The 21,763-nt window shown below is 37.0% G+C and overlaps 2 protein-coding genes across 3 annotated transcripts; one reads left to right on the top strand and one right to left on the bottom strand.

Annotated features, from left to right (window-relative positions):
* Positions 1-596: 596 nt before the first annotated feature.
* On the bottom strand, positions 597-1,269 carry LOC122031553 (glucan endo-1,3-beta-D-glucosidase-like). The gene is made up of 4 exons (XM_042590652.1): positions 1,194-1,269; positions 1,087-1,121; positions 732-972; positions 597-628 (listed from the first exon to the last, which is right to left on the bottom strand). The coding sequence occupies exons 1-4, from the start codon at positions 1,267-1,269 to the stop codon at positions 597-599; spliced, it is 384 nt and encodes a 127-aa protein (XP_042446586.1).
* Positions 1,270-11,492: 10,223 nt separating this feature from the next.
* Positions 11,493-21,132, top strand: LOC122031974 (kelch domain-containing protein 3-like). Of its 2 annotated transcripts, XM_042591207.1 has the most exons (11): positions 11,493-11,731; positions 14,073-14,222; positions 14,525-14,689; positions 15,212-15,364; positions 16,382-16,534; positions 17,518-17,679; positions 17,871-18,035; positions 18,686-18,857; positions 18,946-19,135; positions 20,467-20,611; positions 20,742-21,132. In XM_042591207.1, the coding sequence occupies exons 1-11, from the start codon at positions 11,536-11,538 to the stop codon at positions 20,780-20,782; spliced, it is 1,692 nt and encodes a 563-aa protein (XP_042447141.1). In that variant the 5' UTR covers positions 11,493-11,535; the 3' UTR covers positions 20,783-21,132. The 2 variants fall into 2 exon arrangements, with proteins under 2 accessions (XP_042447141.1, XP_042447142.1); XM_042591208.1 differs by lacking the exon at positions 14,073-14,222.
* The last annotated feature ends 631 nt before the right edge of the window (positions 21,133-21,763 follow it).

The raw sequence follows: 21,763 nt of genomic DNA, 5'->3' as shown, positions 1-21,763 counted from the left end.
GTTTATATATATTCATGTTCATTTTCATAGGTCCCTAAGCCTATTCTGTTTAGGGAAATATACATCATGATATTGAGTGAGACAAGATTTAGAAGCATCAAAAATTTCAAAACCAAACACAATTTAGTGTGAATCGCAATGACGGGAGGTACACTATTACATTCAATTTCGTTTCCGCTTTTCGATATAAATATGTTATTAATGATACTAAACATGTTCAAATCTATTTAATTTATTTACAGTTCGTTGGGGGAACACGGCTGGTGGGAATAGATGACCTCATCCAGCGTCCATATCACCGCGCCCATCTTGAGACAAGCAAGGACGCTCTGGGTTTAATCGATCCTGTTCTGTTTTTTTTTTTTTTTTTTTTGATTTAATAAAGGATGCTTTTGTCAATTAGATTTATATAAACTAATCGCATGCCTCTTCATCAGCACACTGAATCAGAATTGAACCACTTAGAGATTTTTGTTTGAGCTTTGACAGATTAATTCATCCACTAGAAACAATATGACCACCTTATACTGTCAATTTGCACATGAAAACACAACCTAATTAACTAATTCTCCCGGAAAAATGCCAGTCTCCCTCCCTCAGATGTATTCATAAACACAACTATCGAAGCCTGCAACAGACATGATGATGACTCAGAGCAATTAGTTAGGAGACAAAAACCATGGCATTCGTCAATTTAATTAATTAATACATCAAAAAGCGACTCGACTCACTGGGGTCAGTCGTCGTCACCAGCGCGGAGTTGTTGAAGAAGCAATTCCAGTAGTGCCGGCCGGCGGCCTGGTAGTAGAGGTTCATGGCGACGGAGGCGTGGGAGATGAGGCTGTCCGGGCGAGCGCAAGCGCAGCCGATCCGCAGCACTCTGCAGTCCACCTGCAGCTGCGAGCAGGCGTAGTTCAAGTTCGCCATCAGCGTTGCAGCGTCCGACGAAGGCTTCGCGACGCACCAGGTTTTCTGCCAACAGATTAAAATTAAGCAATTGTACAAACTTCTGCTTTATATGCACATTCGAGATGAATCAAAACTATCTTTTTCATCATCCTACGGAAGACGAGGAAAATTGTTTACATCTGCTTTTGCGGCCGGCACGAGATTCGCAGCTCCTGCAATGGAGTAATTACGGGTGAGTGATTCGAGAAAAAGTGAAAGATGTTAAATGAGTGATTTTGGATTACCAGAGAAGAGAGAAAGGAGTAACAAGGTAGAACAGAGAGATGAGAAGAAGATCTCAGCTCCGAGTTTGCTCGCCATTGCTAGATCCTCCGCCGAGTATGTACTCTGGGGTGTGGAGTTGACAGAGGATTTATATGGGAGAGGAAGGAAGAGGATGGATTACTTAGGCGGCGTGGATTAATGGCTGATTAGGGCTGTAAGGAGGAATGATAATAACTCGATTTATTGCCATAATTATTATTAAATATAATCATCATGGATCAGTTTTGGAGTGCAAATAGGGAAACTGAAATTGGAGTTAATTTCCTGGTGGTAAGTGACAAGGATAATTTCTATGTAGGTTTGAATTTTACGTTGGATGTTTTTTAAGGTAATTTTATATTTAGTAGTCTTTTTAAATTTTATTATGTATATTTGTAAAGATTTAATTTATTAAAATTATTATTTTAAATTTATTTAATATATTTTAATTATAATTACATTTATAAATTATTTTTAAATATAATAAATATCATATAAAAATATTAATAAATTTAGATGTACGTAGATTGATAATTAAATTATGAACAAGAAGAATAGAATATTCTAAAGATTTTTTTTTTAATGTGATATGATATGGATGAGTTGGAGTTGAAATATTATTTGATATTGAAATTATATTATTTTAATATAAAAATTACACGATATTATGAGTTAGAGATTGTCTAACTGTCACTGAGTTCGAGCTATGGGTGATGCTTGGTGTCATTTCATAACTCACTTATACTTTGTTAATTTATTTACTTCACTTCCAGGATTAATTGAATCTAAGTCCATCGAATTTAGAAAGATAAAAAAATTAAGACTTAACTAGTAAAATCTCAGTTAAATTGAATTAATTTATCCAATTGATTTATACTTCTCTCTTCTTCTAGCCCCGGCGACTTTGAGATGGAGGAGAAAGGAAGAATGTGAGCGTGAGGATCGGAAGAAAAAAACTTAATTAAGTAGATGGCAGCTTGGAGACTTTTATTTTCGACCAACTGGATTAGGACTGTAATTGAGCCGAATCAAGTTGGAGCTCATGCCAACTCGAGCTCGAGAAAATTATATAGGCTCGACTTGAGCTTGACCTCAATTACATTCTTGTGAGTTTGAGCTCGGGATCGAGTCGAGCTCAAGTCAAGCTCAAGCCTGACTTAGAAAAATAAATTAAAAACTTATTCAAATAGGGATTCAAATCGTAAATCTCAAATATACCAAATGACATGCTCTAGCCACAAACTCCTCCTGACTTATCTTTCATTTTAAAAGTAATAATAATTTTAATAATTAAAATATTAAATTAACTTGTCTTGACAAGACTCGACGAACCCTCGAGTCAGTATTAAATGAGCTCAAGCTCGGTTTGAATGTTAAACGAGCCGGCTCAAGTTAAACTCAATCAAATTCGAGCTCGAGTCGAGTTTTGACTTAGCTGCTCGCGAGCGACTCACGAACGACTCGGCATATTTGCACCCCTAACCCGGATAGGTCAGCCCGAGCCATTGGCTATTTCAAAGGTATTTTAATAATAAATTATATAGAAACTGATATCAATTGTTTATTGAACATGTTAATGTCGTTCTCTCGGAAAGGTCTAGTAGCTAGCTCATGAAGTGTTGTCATCGTAAGGTCTAAGGTTTGAATCTCAGTAAAGTCGAGGTAAATGTCTTCTTTATATGCTAGTCATGTTGGATCGAGAAGCGCTAGAAGAGAAGGGGGGTGTGAATAGCTTTCGAATTCGAAAATAGACAAGAGTAAAGCAACGGAATAGAAAATAAAAGCAAGACACAAGGACACCAAGATTTACTTGGTTGGGAGCCTTGGACGACTCCTACTCCAAGGCCCACGCTCATTGAGCATTTACGTTGGACAACAACTATAATTTCGAAAAAGGTTTACAAATTAAGTACAACTAAAAGTTGTAATAAAACTTATACCGACAACAAAAACACTAAGTTTGAGGCTCCTGGTCGTCAGGGACTTGCTACAGTTTTTCTGGATCTTCTATTGAGCAGCACGAAGAAGATTGATCGCTTAAGGGTTGATACTCTGAGGTGTTGGTCGAGATATTCTTAAATAGGCTGTTGGAGGCGCCTCAAACCCCTCATGGAGGTGCCTCAAACATGAAAGCTTATCTCGCTTTCTGTGTTGCGATGAGCTTCGGGTCACTGCCGCTTATCCACCTGAGGGTGCCTCCATTGTCACTCCAAGGCGCCTCCAAGCCAGCGTCCAGGGTGCCTTCAAATCCTATGGAGGCGCCTCCAACTCCTCTGCGCAGCCAACTTTGCCTTGCACCCGAGGCGCCTCCAAGTTCCATGGAGGGCACCTTGGGTACTGTTCATCCAAGGCAAACTTTGTTCTTTTGACCTTGCAAAACATGTTAGTATCAAAAACAAACACATATCCTGCAAGACAAAGTTAGCACATAATGATAGCATAATTATAAATGTTTGACAGTCACCGGACTGCCCAGTTCTGACTTCAGATTTCCGACCGTAAACCCTAGGTCGAACCAATGCCTACTGTTCCCTCTTCCAGGGAACGCGTCCTCACCTACTCCACTCAAGAGAACATATCTGATGCTAGTCCGGTTCTCCAGACCGACTGGACTTTTCGCCTAGGGTTACCACCCCCTAGGGTTTTTCGCCACCTAGGGTTACCCCCCTAGGACCTAAGGTTACCCCCTTAGGATTTCCACCACCTAGGGTTACCACCCCTATGACCTAAGATTACCACCCCTTAGGGTTTTCCACCTACCTAACCGTAGTTAGAACTTTCCTGCCAACTCATTCAGCATATCAGATAACAAGTAACCTTAACTTTGAATCTCTTTGTCATCATCAAAACTAGGGTTCGATCGTCGGATGCTTCCCGCACCAACAATCTCCCCTTTTTGATTATGACAACTGAAATTCAAAGTTAAGTAAAGAGATACAATAAAAAAATGTTATAAAGCATCTCTAGCATAAGCGTAAATTTGATAAGCATAAATTTACCAAAAAGCTCCCCCTTAATAAAAGCTTCCCTGAATTCCCTTGAATTTAAATTTTCGAATTTTTCTTTGAATTTGAATTTTCCTTCTACTCTCCCCCTTTGTCATATATCAAAACAAGCAAGAGAGTAAAGAAAGAACAATGATCAATGGCCTTATTCAGGTTTGAGAAGTCTTATCTTTTTAGAAATAATTTTTATCTTTTTAAAAAAGAAAAATAGAGATAAACACTTAGCTTTCATAGAGATAAGCACTTAGCTTTTAAAGAAAGGAATTTTTTTTTGAAAAATAGAGGGTTAACCACACTTTAAAAATTTTGACAAATTTCTTAGGTAAACGTTGAAAAGTTTAAAAACTGCTTAACTAATTTGAAAAACTTTTTGAAAGATACTTAGTGAAATTTAAAAAGACTTTACAAAACATTTAGCATAAAAACACTTAACTAACTAACTCTTTTTACATAGTTAACTTTGAAACGCTTTTTAATTAGATTTGAAAAGTTTTTTTTTTAAAAAAAAACATAACTAAAGTTGAAAACTTTTGAAAAAATACTTAACTAAATTTAACTAAATTTTCATAAGTCTTTGAAAAATACTTAAGATGATTTTAAAAAGTACTTAATTTGAAAAACTTGTAAAATTTTAACTAAGGTCATTTTTACAAAAAATTGTTCCTTTACATAAATTCCTAATGTTCAAGCATGAGTAACAAAAAGATGAAATTAATTACTTAATTTCCTTGGCCAAATGTCTAACCATTAGTTACTAATTGTTTACCTAGAAGACAATCATTTTTACTTGGTTAGTCAAGTTAAGTTAGTGATCCAGCTATATTTGACTAAGTCTGGATAACTTAACTTGATTACTGTTATTTGATATTTAATGCCCAGACTTATGTCGATGCATAGACATAAGCATTCTTAAGTTCAGGCAGTACCTTATGTATCTCACACCATTCTAAGTATTTTTCAAACACAAACAAGTTAATCCTAGGGTGCTTGTGAGATGCTCTAGTTGAAACTAGGGGTACATGATTTCTAGGAGATAAGTTCCTAGGCTAAGCCAGATTTTTGAAAGTCTAACAAAACTTGAAATTTTGAAAAATATTTTTCCTAGAATTAAAAACCAAAACTAGTCAACAGACTAATTTAAGTAGAAATAAGTGCTAATCACCTAAACATAACAAAAGCAAAAAAGTCATCCATACATGAAGTGAGTATATGTATAATAAGTACAATGCATGTATGAAAGAGTATCAAATCGGAGGGTTGTCAACTGGAGGAGGTGATGGAGGCCGCTCGTGGATATGCAACGCCCGACGAATCTCCTCTCGGAGAGAAGTGACCTCAGTCTATAGTGTACGGAAGCCGCCCACGACCAGCTAATGTGTCAGCGCGGAGGACCGCTCAAGACGAGCGAGTCTATCCTCAATGGATAAGGAAGTGGAAGACTGAGTTGACGTCGAAGGTTGGGATGGATCGAGAGGCTCTCCAAATATCTGATCTTGAGTAAACTCAAATAGCTCCTCTCGACCCTCAGGTGGTTGAAAGAACTCATCTGGGGTTAGGCCACCTCCCTCGGCTGGAGCAATGGGCTCATCCTCAACTGGATCGACTGGCGGAGGCCCACCTCTCCATGCTAGGACCCCTGAGCAGTGATATCTACATGTGCTAATCTAAGATGACGCTGATCAAACTCATCATAAGGGGTAAGGGGAATAATCGCCTCCCGAGTCACATCTATGCCCTCTATCGTCGAGAAGATGTAAGTCAGCACATGACAATAGGGCATGTGGACTACTCGAGAAGTGAAGAGACTAGCCGCATGAATAACGTTATAAAATATATGCAATGCAATGTCTATATCTTGATGATGACATAATGCATATAAAAAGAAAGAATGAGATGGACACATTTTCGGGACGTCTCGAGATGTGATGGGTAGAATGCATGCAGTCAGAACTCTATACATGATGTAGTCTTGTACCCTAAGAGACATCGACCTGAAGTCAGAGACTCCAAGTGGTCTCTCCCCTCCAAAAAAAATACTCATAGAGTGTATCTAAAGTAATGTGGGAGTAGGGCTCGCCAAATGGTCGATACCTACTAGGGTAGCACAGAAAAGGGCATGTTGACTATCTAAGCTCTAAACTGGAACGTAATAAGGAAGGAGTGAACTGGATGTCCTTTCCACCAACTTTGGTGGAATAGATCAAATCATCAACCCTCTCAAGGTTGTTGTAAAACTGGGCACATAAATCATGGTTTACCGCATTACTACAATAAACTAGTCTATCCAGTCAATAGTGTGCAATCATCTGAATGATAGGCTGGCAATAACTAGTGAAAAAAGGTCTACTTAAGTATCTACATTTAATCACAGAGTATGAATGCTCAATGAAACTAAGCCTATGCTGCTCAGTAGGGAATCTAGCATCGGCAGAAGGGATAGTGCCCGATGTGGACGCAACATTGCGTCATTTCCTAATTTTACTCATATAAGCATAAAATAGTAAAACAAACACAACAAATACATGTAAGATGATTTAAAATGGATTCGGGTATACCTAGGAGGCATTGTCGGTCTTAGATGAAGAAAACTTGGGTTGAAGGCGCCTTTAGAGGATTGATTTGATGAGAAATCGGTGAAGAAATGGCGAGAGAATACAAACAGAAACTCCTATGTTCACTGTAAATTTTTCGGTTGAAGGCGCCTTTAACATCTTTGAAGGCGCCTTTAGAGGATTGATTTGATGAGAAATCGGTGAAGAAATGGCGAGAGAATACAAATAGAAACTCCTATATTCACTGTAAATTTTTCGGTTGAAGGTGCCTTCAACATCTTTGAAGGCGCCTTGGAGGTGTTGTTTGAGGCGCCTCGGAGATGATCCGAGGCGCCCTAAAATGGATAGGCGGGAGTTTTCCCGCCTTTCTCGAGGGTGCCTCCCTTGTGTGGGAGTTTTTAAAAGATTTTTAAATAAGTTTTTTTTTAAAACAAATTTTATTATACTAAATTAATTAATTGGATTAAATTGAGAAGTTAATTAAGTTAAATTAAGTTCAGCCTAGATTCATCTCACCCGATTCGAAGTTATCAATCAGGGAACCTTAAGTAGTTTTGTGAGATGGTTATCTTTGATTTAAATTATTTCTAAGGATTAATTTACATTTGAGTTAAATTTAGGTTTTCCAATTGGATAATTAAATATACATTTTGAAGATCGGCTCCTAGGCTGTGGCGAAGCACTAGGCTTTCTTGGGTATGAGATCATCCACCACTTCTAGACAGAGCCTTTCAAAGAAAATATATATTTAATTTTCCTTTTGAAACTTCTAGGTTTAACTAAACAAGTGTAAATTACGCCTAGTCCTTAAACTATCCTAGTCTAATCATGCTTATTACCAAGAAAAAATAAACAGGTATCAAACAATTCTAGAGATAATTTTCCTATTGGCTCCCCCTGGATCATAACCTCGATGTGGTCTATCAAGGAAATGGACTTGATCCTTAGGGACCCAATATTGACCAAGTCCAACTTAATTAACCAAGTTGGACTTAGGTACCCATGCTTGGACTATTTTTCTGTTTGATCTGTTAATAAGCGATAAATAAGACTGGTATCTCTTTTTAGCTTTAAACCCTAGTTCGGATCAATTGTATACGACTTTTTGTTTTCCAAGAATCAAGTCAAGATTCTTGGAACCCAATGTAAACCGTTTCAAGGTAACTTTCAAATCCTTGATTTGAATTTTCAGGTTGGAATTCTCTTCCTCAAGCTTTTGGACTTGAGTTGAGGTTTCAGTCTGAACCGATTCAGTCAAGGATTCAGAATTAGTCACTTCTTTAAGGGAGGTTACCTCCTTTAGAAGCGACTTGATCCGAATGTTGGACTTAGCTAATTTATGTATTAAATAATTGATTAAATTGTATAAACGATGCGTACTTATAGAGGGGTTTGACTCTTCGGAAACGGATACGGATCCGTGGCTTCTCTCGGACTCAACTTCCGATTTGTCCTCGCTTCCGGATTGGCTTATTTGATCCCGGGCCGTCATTGCGAGATAACTCGTTTGTTCGAGTTCTTCGTCATCGGACTCTTCTGAGGATGACTCGTCCCATGTCGCCTTTAGGGCCTTCTTCATTCTTGCCTTTTTTTTGTATCTTTCTGATTCGGGCAATTGACTTTGATGTGTCCCTTCTGGTTGCATCCGTAGCACGTCACCTCAAACTTTACCTTTGAGTTTGGTTGGGCCTCCTTGGACTGGATGACCTTTTTGACATCCTTCTTGTTGAAGCCCTTCTTCTTCTTATAGAGCTTCCTCACCAGGTTGACGAGTTCCGCCGTGAGCTCGTCATTGTCATCGTCCAAATCCGGTTCTTCTTCTGACTCCGGTTTGGTTCTGCGCTTTGTTTTAGCTTCCCGGGTTCTTCCTGTGCCTGTAACCAAAGTTACACCTTTCTCGACCGGACGTGAGTTAATCTGTTCATGTAATTCGAATTCCGCAAATAGCTCATTTAATTTTATTGAGGAAAGGTCCTTAGAAACCTTGTAAGCATCTACCATGGATGTCACAAGGTATTTCTCGGAAAAGCGTTTAGAGAATACCTGATTACATCTCTATTTTCTACCTTCTGTCTGATTGCATGTAAACCATTGAGTAGGTCTTGTATTCGGGCGTGGAGTTAGCTAGCCGTCTCATTTTCCTGCATTTTAATATTATATAGTTTATTGAATATTAAATCTCTCTTACTTACCTTGGTGTCGGATCTTCCTTCATGAAGCTCGATCAGCTTCTCCCAAAGTTCCTTTGCACTCGAGAACGGGCTGATGTGGTTCAACTCCTCCTTTGATAGGTCACACTGGAGGGTTCAGGTCGTCTTGCATTCGCTTCTACCTTTTTGATAAGAGTCGTGTCCCAACCCTCATATGATATTGGCTTGCCGGTGTTGTCAGTTGGTAGTTGAAACCCGGTTTTGACGATCATCCAGACTTCAAAGTGAGTCTGGAGATATGCCTCCATCCGGCCCTTCCAGTAACCGAAGTCGTCTCCGATGAAGAGCAGTGGGCGAGCAGTGTTATACCCTTCTTGAAGAGCCATGTAAAAAATCTTGCATAGAAAAGAGAACAGAAAATGAGTCCCAGGACTTGATCCTGGATTAGCAGTGTGGTATAAAGTAAAAAATAAATTACGATCTCGAGTGGTGTTGCACTAGCTTCAAGACAAATCCGATTACGAAGGAAAATTAGATCGGAAGACGGAAAGAATACTGATTCCGATCGACTCCGAAAAACTGAAATCACCACGAAAAGAATGCTTGATTGGTGGTTGCACCAAATCAAAGCGACCATACTTTGATACCAATTGTTGGATCGAGACGAGCTAGAGGGGGGGGTGAATAATGCTTGTGGCTTTCACGCGTTTCGGATTCAAAAATCGACAAGAGTAAAGCAACGGAATAGAAAATAAAAGCAAGATACAAGGACACCAAGATTTACTTGGTTCGGAGCCTTGGGTGACTCCTACTCCAAGGCCCACGTTCGTTGAGCTCTTACGTTGGGCAACAACTATAATTTCGAAAAATGTTTACAAATTAAGTATAATTAAAAGCTGTAATAAAACTTATACCAACAACAAAAACACTAAGTTTAAGGCTCCTAGTCATCAGGGACTTACTACAACTTTTCTAGATCGTCTATTGAGCAGCACGAAGAAGATTGATCGCTTAAGTGTTGATACTCTGAGGTGTTGGTCGAGATCTTCTTAAATAGGCTGTTGGAGGCGCCTCAAACCCCTCATGGAGGTGCCTCAAACATGAAAGCTTATCCCGCTTTCTGTGCTACGATGAACTTCAGGTTGCTACCGCTTATCCACCCACTCCAAGGCACCTCCAAGCCAGCGTCCAGGGTGCCTTCAAGTCCCATGGAGGCGCCTCCAGCTCCTCTGCGCAGCCAACTTTGCCTTGCACCCGAGGCGCCTCCAAGCTCCACGGAGGGCACCTTGGGTATTGTTCATCCAAGGCAAACTTTGTTCTTTTGACTTTGCAAAACATGTTAGTATAAAAAACAAACACATATCCTGCAAGACAAAGTTAACACATAATGATAGCATAATTATAAATGTTTGACAGTCACCGAACTACCCGGTTCTGACTTCGGATTTCTGACCGGAAACCCTAGGTCGAACCAACGCCTACTGTTCCCTCTTCTAAGGAATGCACCCTCACCTACTCCACTCAAGAGAACATCCCTGATGCCAGTCCGGTCCTCCAGACTGACTGGACTTTTCGCCTAGGGTTACCACCCCCTAGTGTTTTTCGCCACCTAGGGTTACCCCCCTAGGACCTAAGGTTATCCCCTTAGGATTTCCACCACCTAGGGTTACCACTCCTATGACCTAAGATTACCACCCCTTAGGGTTTTCCACCTGCCTAACCGTAGTTAGAACTTTCCTGCCAACTCATTCAGCATATCAGATAACAAGTAACCTTAACTTTGAATCTCTTTGTCATCATCAAAATTAAGGTTCGATCGTCGGATGCTTCTCGCACCAATAAATCACTATTTCAACATATTGATCTTGGGACAAATTGATAGAGTGTTGAGACGAATGTATTCGATTTTTTTATGTTTTTTTGCCATCGTGACCGTAGGATACTGCAAACATGTGAGTAAATATAAAAAATAGTAATGAATTTGACTTAGTTTAAAATTTTATTTATTATTATTAAAAATCTTGATTATTTTAATTTATTCAATTAGATTTAGGTTATAAAATTAATTAAATTATTAGTACTGGATTATAACATATTAATGGACTATTAATCCACAACTTAAATACGGGAACATTATATAATGGTAAATTTTTTTTTTTTTTTTTTTGAATATGTTCGTCCCTAGTGTCTCGTCAATCTATCTCATGGTCAACACGAAGAAGGTAAATCATGGACGACTATTAACTTTTGAAATAATGACTAACAATTAAGAGAGACACTTATCTCGACTTTGTCGAGATTCGAACTCATACCTGATGATTATAACATCTCATGCGCTAGCTACTAAACTATTCGAGGGGACAAATACGGAACATTATATAGATTTAATAGACAGTTGATAATTTTTATTTATTAATTTGATAATTAATTGAATTAATTAATATTACATCAATTGAGCAAGTTCTATTTTTATGATAAAATTCTATCTGTTTGATTTGTAAAATAAAAATAATAATAATAAAAAATCGATTTATTTTAATTAATTCTACTCGGTCTTAACCTCCTTCATCCTCCTCTCGTGTGGATTTCCGTGTTTTGCCCAAACCCATTCCTGGGATGCGGTGGGAGGTGGTGCACGCGGACGCGGGAGAGGTTGCCGACGGGCGGACATCAGAGGCGGAAGGGATTTGTGGCCCCGGCGTCCGGTGGGGTCACAGCTGCAACACCGTCCAGGGAGGAAGGTACCTGTACGTTTTCGGTGGATACGGCCACAACAAACGCCAGACCAACGATGTCCACGTCTTCGACACCGGTAGGTCGTGGTTACTATAGCGCGGGAAGGCCCCGCTGATCTCTTCGTTCTCTGCTTATCATTCCTTATTGCACGCTTTTGATGTCGCATGGCGCTCTGTTTCGAATGCTCTGCAGAGAGAGCGCTAGCCCTCTTTGCTTTCTTTTTGTCCCGTGTCGAGTTTGTGCAAGACATTAACGTGGCCGTAAATTTGAGTTGATGTCTCAATGACGGCGCTTGATGGATTTTATCTTCTTTTTCATTTTAGATTTGCATTCCTGATGTGTTTCGATGCATTTTAGATATATATGCCTGCAACGTTTTGCTTATGTGGAAAGGGTAATCTATTTGGTTGAATTTGCTGGGCAGTTGCCAAATTGCATTGTCATTCTGCCCACATGGTGGATCCCAGGTAGGTTAAACATGCATGATTACTTCTCTAGGATTGTACTTCATCTGAACGCATCATATGTCATTTATCCTTCATCTAAGCCTATCTTCTTGTAATAAATTTGAACTTTTGGAAAAGGTAGTTTTCACGACTTGTAAATGATTGATTAGGGAATTGGTATTTGGAAATACACTAGTTTGATAATGTAATAATGGATAAATTCATGATATGGTAGCTAGATAATGGATAGAATATTTCCACCAAATTGGAGATGCTGCAACATCTTCAGTTTGTTTCAAGCACGGGCAATGATGGTTAGAAACCAAAATTTCCTGCAGATTACCAAAGCAAGATCAGATTGACACCCGTGGCTTATGATGACTTGTTGCAACTTTGAAATGAGATATTTGAAGCATGCCCATAAATCTAGATTATTATAACACAAAATTAGACGACCTACATGGTTCTGGGATGATCTGCGTGTTTTACAGGATGACAAGGCAACTTTCAAGGAAAAGCTAAAGGTAGGAGTGGCTAGTGGGGTTGGATCTGACTGTAGTATCAGATGATTGCTGACGGTGCATGGTGGAGCAGGAAACCACGGCAGGAGACATGAGGTGTTATGGCAGAGCATGAAGCCATAGAGCGACTCAATGTGTCACGGTGGAGAAGGAAGTCACGTCAGGCAACATAAGGTGTCGAGCAGGAAGTCACAATGAACAACTAGAGGTGCTGTGGCCTAGTTGCAAATTTGCAATAGGGAAGGGAAAGACAAGGTTGCAATCACCCTAGAGCTTCCCCTCCAACCAAAAACACAAGGGAAGCTGGTTTGCTCATTGATGTTTCAAACACAGAAACAATAGTTGCATAAGGTGACGTGGTTAGAACAAAGGGATTTAGATGATAGTTGTATAATGAGGACAACAAAGTGGCTCTCAGATACCATGTAAACTTTTGGAAAAAGGTTCTCACACTCTATTCCTTTGAGCAACAACTCAATACACACAGATTTGTACATGATTGATTAGGGATTTGATATTTGGAAATACACAAATTTAGTAATGAAATAATGGAGTATTTCATGATATGATAACTAAATAATGGAGAGAATATTCCAAAATTTTGTTGTACAACCATTAACAAAATGTTTTCTGCATTTTGTCATTGTTGTACTCCATGTAAACATATTATTCGCATATGAAAATGTAGACACTAATCTTTGTGTCACTTACAAAGGAGTGCTTTTGTAAGTTTTGGATTTTATTCCTGATATTTTGCTAATTATGTATGAATTTCTTAATGCCTATAGTTCTAAACAGTTGGAAAGCATCTGAAGTTTGATTTATGTAACAGAGAACTAAATCAATCATATCTCCCCATAGTCCACCAGTAGTCATATTTTTTCAGTGAAATATGAATACCAGGAGTGAGAAGGTTTCTATACATTGTTTTGCCAAGTCATGTAGGGAGGCAGACTTTTAGTTAATAGCTATATGTTTAGTAATATTTTGTTTGTTCGCCTTTTTTAATTTGTTGTATCTACATCTACATCTTTTGAGTTCATTAGGTTTTCAGTGTATAGAATGTAGTAACCAAATTAATCACGAAGATTTGAATTGATAACTTAGTGCTATTTGTCAAATTGATGTTCTAGAGTCTAGACAAAACCCAAGCATTTCAGTTAACTTTCATGGATGTTTAAGTTCTGTAATGCTGAATCTTTTCTTTTCATTATTATTGCTCTTTCATTAACATATACCACCTTTGTAACTGAGGTGCAAGGGGCCAAATCTATCTCATGAATTTGCAATAACATGTTTTTCACTTTTCCAATCATTGTCATTTAAATGTCTTTTCCTATGTTCTCATCTACATACATACTGTTTTGTTTCTTTATCTAATTGAAAGGGAAAAAAACTTCTTTCAAGAACTATAAATTAAATGACTTTTGTACTTTTATTAACTTCACAGCTATGAAGTCATGGAGTAAACCAACATTGAAGGGTACTCCGCCCTCACCTAGGGATAGCCATAGTTGCACCACTTTAGGTGATAAACTATTTGTTTTTGGTGGCACAGATGGAAAAAATCCACTCAAGGACACATATATTCTAGATACATGTGAGTATATTAATTTATACAATTTGAATTCTGTATGAATTTATACATTTGAGTATCATATTATTTTCTTTGTTTTTTGTTGGTGCTATATTTTCAGAAAATGCCATTGAAATTCTTGATATTCAATTGCAAAGCTATGCAGTTCAACTTAGTTTGACCAATTTCTCCACTTATTCAACTGAAAATGATGTTGCATAAGCATCACTTCTCCTTCAAAATAGTTTACATGCTAAGATTATTCCTGCTCCATTAAAATTAAGTTTTTCACTGATATTATTTCATCCCTTTGGCTATGTCTGCAGTATCAAATACTTGGATTGCACCAAATTTATTTGGTGAGGGACCAAATGCACGTGAAGGGCATGGCGCTGCACTTGTTGATAAGAGGATTTTCATCTTTGGTGGTTGTGGGAAATCTGAGACTCAAGAAGAGAAGTATTATAATGATCTTTACATATTGGATACAGGTAGTTTTCCTCATTTATTTTTTCTTCAAATTTGTATGGAAGTCAAGTTTGCCCTTGTCATGGTATATGGAGGAATCATCATCATCATCATCATCATCATCATCTTTATAGTATATATACTTGTTTATCATTGATTTAACTATACATCTCTATACATATTCATTTCTTGAACCTTTGATGAACTCATTATTCCCTTTAATTCCTTATGGAAATAATGTAGAAGAATCACTTTGCCTGTGGTCATGCCTGTTAGATAGCTAATTGCAACTGCCTTTATTTTAAAGGACATTTCTTATTTTGTTCATTTCAAATGCTCTACATATTGTGCCTTTCCATATTACTATTGTTAACAATGTAATATTATGCACTTTAAAAACTCAAGGACTCTACTGTAATAATTTCCATTGTATTAAAACTCATCTGTGATTTTAGATCAAGCACAAATATCATAATGTTACTTCATGTGCTATGTAGGTTAATGATCATTGTCTTTCATGTTATGACTCATTATCTGTCACATAGAGAAACTAACTTGGGAACGTGCTGTAACTTCTGGCTCTCCACCTTCTGCACGTGATTGTCATAGTTGCTCAGCATGGAAAAACCAGATCATAGTCCTTGGTGGTGAAGATTCTTCGGGTTTCTATTTGTCTGATGCTTACATCCTAAATGCAGGTATATTTCTTGTAATATTGTCAATGAAGCCCAAAGTAATCCCAGAGCTAAGTCCATATTTAACAATTGTACTGAAAACTAATGCGAGTATGATCTCCCCATCCATGCATTTCCCTAATTAATATTATGACTACGGGTCATAATCTCAAAAGTAAAACATGTTTTTTAAGGTATTTTGGGATCTATAAGTTGGCTGGTATCAAAATCATAGTTTGAAGAATCATTTTGTGTCAGTTGTCACATGTAAAGCATTTTGTTCTATCTAGACATTGGCACATTGAATAAGTATGATACTGCAACACTACCCTAATCGATAGACTGTTCCATGAGAGGCTTCATGCCACCTTCCAACACGCAATGAGTATGCAATGTGATCTGACAGTGTTTCATGAGCCTTCACAAGGCTTTGTTGAGGATTCACCACTCTTTCTGATGTACTTTGATATGGCGCCCTTCATCATTGTGGCCAAGGCTTTGCAAAGTTTCATGACACACGATGAGGTAGGCATTGCAACCAAGGCTTTGCAAGATTTCATGACGCATGACGAGGTAGGCGTTGTCCTCCTCCACCTAATTCTCCATCTGAGGTAGCCTTCCCAAGATGTTCTTGCAAGTGTTCCTAACGACACCAACGCTTCCCAACTTCTTTGTAACACACAAAAAGCTATGCGGCATTCTCCTCCTCTTTTTAGGGTTTTTGCTAGATATCGGCACTAGGCACGAGTGACACATCTTGTTCTGGTCGAGTAAGAAACCTCAACTCGGAATGAGATTTTAATTCCTGTCAAAATAACAATATTTGGTGATAATTTATCCTTCAAACATAGGGTTTTTTTTTTTTGACAATTTGTTGAAAATTACATCACCCTACAGACCTTGAATAAAAGGGTCATATCTCTTTGTAGAAGTTCAAGTTATGTCATATCCAGTATTATTTATAACTTTATTTTTATTCTTTTGTATGTCAAAGCGACGCCCTGTATTCTGTAGGCAACTAATATTCAGCACATAAAACAGACACACTTGGGTGGGAGCCACTGAAGACTTTCGGAAAGATCTTTCCTCCGCGCGCTGGGCATACAACTGTGGCACTTGGGAGTAATTTATTTGTATTTGGTGGTTTCTTTGATGCTAAGAGCCTTTATGATGACCTTTATGTCCTCAATGTAGGTAAGTACATTGTGAATATATTCCTGTGATTGTACTTTATCCATTTTGGCTTGGTTAATCCATGAAGGTTTCATCTTCTGCAATATAACTATGAAAGTTTTGCATCCTTTGTAAAATGATATTGCTAGTTCATTATAGCTTGTTAAACCATCAATTATTTATGAATGAACATCAAATTTGTCATTGTTTTTTTTAAAATACTTCTCAAAAAGCTACTACTTGAGATTCCTTGTTGCCTATGGGCATTGTACCATAAAGGGCAGCCCGATGTACGAAGCTCCCACCAATGCAAGATTCCAGAGAATGGTCTATTGTACGCCGCCTTACCTTGCTTTGCAAGAGGCTGTTTTTGATACTCGAACTCGTGGCCTTTAGGTCACACGTTTTTTTTTGGTTGCACCAAAGCTCCTCTTCAATGTACTCTAATAGGTTGATGGAACTAGCTGTGGTTAAAATGTTTCATTTTGTGAGTCTATGATTTTGGCCCATGTGATTTTGCTTTAAGCACGTGTTTTTATTTCCTCTCCATTTGCTGACTATCAATTTCATTGGCATACTACTGATCTTTGATCCTCTAAGAAATTCTTAGTGTTTGACACAGTTGATGTACAAAAAGGATTTTTTTCTCCCCTTCAAATGTTCTATTTTCAGTCACATAACCAATTCCGCTTTGTAAAGTATAAACCCTTTGCCTACATTCAGTTATTTCTTTGTTTACAAATCCTCTTATCTACATGGTCTATGGAAAAGGTGTCTAGCACTACAAAGTCTGCCATGTGACTTTTATTAGTACATTCTGTATATATAAAAATATGTTTCTACTCCTACTGTTAAATATTATTTTGCATAATTTAACATACGAAGACCTTAAAAGTGTCAAAGTGTTAGAATGTATACTTGATTCTTGTTGTGATTCAAGTCGTGCTTTGGATTGAAAAATATTGTTTTTTGATTTGATTTAAACTTTTTGTTGGGGGTTCTAGAGAGCCGGATTTGGAGCAAAGTTATACCAGAAAACCAAGGTCCCTGTGCTCGTTTCGCAGTAGCTGGTGACTGCTTGGACCAATGGAAAGGAGATCTTGTCTTTCTAGGAGGATGTAGTGAATCTCTTTACGCCCTTGATGACATGTACTATTTACATACAGGTATGATACAGTGATTATATATTTTTGGTCTTTTCCCCTCCTGTCACAAACATACTGCTTGGAGTTCTTTCTGTAATGTATTCTAACCAATTAGTTAACATCTAGGGCTAGTGGATAGGATTTGATTGCAGAAATATTTCATAGTATTTGCATTTTTTTTCTTTGTTTCTATTTGGTGTGTATAATGCCAGATATCCCCATTGTGAATGGGATATGTGATAGAAGACCAGAGAAGCTCTGTATAAGAAGGGATTTGAAGAAAATGTATCAGCAAGAGGATCTTCTCTATCCAGGAAACATAAAGGATAACATTTTTTTGAAGCATTCTTATCGACTGCATGAAATTAACCAGGCAGGTATGAATTTTTATGTGAATATCCTAGTTTGTTGTTTTGCCTCGGTACATTAAATTTTAAGAAAAATCTCAAGCAAAGCAATTTGTTGTGTTGTTCAACTGGCTGGTGTGAGGAAAAAATAACTCTGCAGTGAGATTTTTTGGAACCATTGATTAGCCTCATTTATCTTCCTTTCTCTATCGGACTTCATATTTGTCTCTGTTTTAATGCCTGTTAGCAGTTGGCAACATAAAATGTCTTCTCTTTGTGCACTCTTTTAGGTACTTTTTGAAGTTAACACCAAAATATTTTGATCAAATTTAAACTTTAGGCTCTCATAGGTACAGTTCCATGATTGGGATTTTTGTCTAATTTCCCTTGGTCAAAGAATAAAGTAGAGGATATGGCATTTACCACTACCCAAATTCAGATACTGTGCTGATATTTATAGTTAAAGACCTATAGTAGCTTTTGCAAATATCAGTTATCTACGTACCTTGCTGTAAGGTTGTCATAAGTAACTTTGCTTTCTGGTTATTCAGCTTGTAATGCTGTTTCTTTAATATCCTTAACTCAAATTAAACCATGTAAGGAGGGCAAAGTTTCATACAGTTGCATATTAATGTGCTTGAATTTAATTAAAACTATTGCTCATATTTATTGTTGTACAGACTCAAAATTATCTTATCACAAGTCTTCTGGAAAGGTCAAGTTTGAGGCTAGGGTGATAAATTTAAACAAATTCGGGTATGTAATTGAAACAATCATCGACGGAAAATTGCTCCATGGCATGTTGTTTTCTTCCACATCAAATATTAGCAAAGATAATCATGTCCATTGCAGGTAATGAAATTTCTTTTGTTTTGCCCCAATTGTAAAGCTTCAAATGATCTGATTTTCTTTGTTGGTCAATTTGTTCTGATGCTAACAGAATGGCTGATGACAATAGTAATAAGGAAAACACCGACCTTCCTACTTATGTGACCAGTACACCTGTTGAGAGAGGGAAAATATCAGATCAGGAGCAACTTGATAGTCCTGGTGCAAAAAAACCAAGAAATTCCAACCCCTTTATTGATATTCTTGGTTCAAATTTGACCAATTTAACGCCTAGTGTTAAGGTAAGAAAGTTGATCTTGCCGTGATTTGACAACTATTTAATTTAAATTTATCTGAATTAGTTTGAATTATTTCTATCTTTGCTTAAACAAACTCTTCTTTATCATTGATGCTCTTAGTTGATTCTATATTAGCCATGTATTCACAGTTACAAGCTTTCCTGGTGGCATAATCTCAAAAGTTTGAAATATTTCTCACTTCAATAGTTTGAAATTCATAAACTTCTTATTCTCTATTACCCTTTGACGCCTCCAAGTTATTGTTTTCCATTTCATTTAGCCACGACAGTTTCCTATTCTTCTTTCAGAATTTGTTCTTTGTCCTTACTCCCCACAATGTGTTTGGGAATAAAGAATTGATGCTCATAATAATTCTATTAAACTGCAGAAGTAATATTCAAACTTCTTCCATTGGAGAGATTCAGGAATCTGACATCAAATTGGTGTTCCTATCACTAAAACCTCTCTCCTATACACCTATACCACAAGCATTCCACTTTACACACAAATATGCATCTGTTTTAGATTCTTCATTGGTGTAATACAAAGATTTTTCTTCAAGGATTTGCTGGGCAGTTGATGCTTTCTAGCAGCTAGAGCAGTTCATAATGGACTGGCTTCTGATTAATGAACTAGCGTTTGTCTTGAAGTTGATCTTCAGCTTCTTTGAGAAGGATTATATGATTGATTTAAGATGCACTAATTATAATTTAATGTTAGATTGATGTTCTACTTTGTGGCATTGATAGGTGACTTTTATGGGTTGCCTATTTTTCAATTTTTTTTTACAGAAAGTCTCAGTCTATATATGTTCCATTTTGGTTATGTTATATATTGTCGATATCTGTCTCATTGTGAATGTGATCTTTTCTTTATTAAGTTTTCTCAAATGTTTGACCCCCTCCTTTTTGTGTTTGTATTTCATATTTTACACTGCACTTTTTATTTGAATATTCTTAGTGATATAACCTCTAAAAATCCGTTTATGGTGGATAAGATCCATGTTGGTACCTGGCAGTCAATCCCAAATAATTGTGAAAAACCAAACTACTTGATGAGGATGATGATTACGTTTTCATGGCATGCCAAGAAAGATTCTTTATCTTTTCACTAATCTTTTGTTTCATTTTATGCATATTGTAGAGTTTTACTTATACAATGTCATGATGTTCTTCAAATTATTGATTTTACCTAACAGAATTTCCATTTGATTTTTAGTGTTCGCAATTGGCTTTTAGCTGATAAGATGTTTGACCGAATATGATCATTAGTTCACTAGATTATCGGCAGAGTTTAGTTTTCTAAGATGAAGTTGTTTTTACTGTGATCCACAGGCATCGTGGAATGTAGAACCGGTGTCTAGAGTATTTTTAGACGTGGAGTATGATGATTCTTCCGATGCCCCAAAAGTTCCAATCGATCAGACCCTATCTGGGAATTTCTCTGCTTCAGCCCCAGAATCCTCATTTCTGAATCAAGGTATGATATTCCTTGTTTCTTTCAGTTTTCTAATAATTCTCAGATTTTTCTGCACAATTTATCTACTTTACTAGCTGCAAAATCCATTGGCATTTGAAGTTGCAGTAATCTTATTTTCACCATGCACCAGGAGTTGAACAATGGAATTCAAGCGGCAGGCAAATGAGATAAAAATGGCATTTGAAGATGTGCAAAATGGTGCGGCATCCTCCTGGTCGATTGTTGGATCTCCATAACCATATAAAGCATGGCAAGCATGATGGACTACTTAACAAACTGAAGATTAACACCCAACTTTGAATGGGCAGTACGATACACTTGGGCAGGCTGACAGTGGATCTAACCAGGAATTAATAACCTTCGTCCTTCGCCGTCATCAGTTGTGTTCAAGTTTCCCATTAGTTAGCAAAAGCTCTGTGTCTAAGCATAAGGCTGGATCTATCTCATTTCACTTGTCAAGGACAATAAAGAACTGTGTAACATAGTCATGGGAGAAAGCTCATTTATTAGACTGAGTATTCTGTTAAAATTAAATTAATTAATTTTTTCAACTAATAACTTTTTTTAAAAAAAAATCAAATAAATTAAATCTATAAAATTTTTATTAATCAGTCAAAAATTAAATTAATTGTTTTTTTAATACTGGTAGTATTATTGGATATTTATCTAGTTAGGAATTTATAGATTCATTTAAGAATTTACTAATTAGTTTTTTTTTATTTCTATTTATTTAATTTAATCAAATAAGATTTTTTTAAAATTAAAATTAAATCCGAATCGAATTAGTCGATATAATTATTTTATTTTTATTTTTTTTAGCAAAAGTTCTATCATCACGTGTCTGACGGCTGGATGTGCAGTCTTGTTTTATCTCACTTGTCAAGGACAATAAAGATCCAAGCCAGATAACATAGTCAACTCTGCTGAACATCTATACTTCCTTAGCAAATTCACAATTGAATTTGTTATATATATATATATATATAATTTTTTTAATTTATAGGTATTTAACGCATTTAATTCTTGGAACACGTTAATATTATAGTGCATTCACTTATTACCGTTGAAATATTAACATCGATGTGAATGCTCTTAACCATGTGTAACAATGTCTATGAGATTTAATTGAACCTGACCTTCATAAAGTACTAT

The sequence above is a fragment of the Zingiber officinale genome, chromosome 11A (genome assembly GCF_018446385.1).
Source record: "Zingiber officinale cultivar Zhangliang chromosome 11A, Zo_v1.1, whole genome shotgun sequence".
Classification (NCBI taxonomy): domain Eukaryota; kingdom Viridiplantae; phylum Streptophyta; class Magnoliopsida; order Zingiberales; family Zingiberaceae; genus Zingiber; species Zingiber officinale.
The sequence above is the reverse complement of the archived record's forward strand: the minus strand, read 5'-3'. Positions and strand labels throughout refer to the sequence as shown.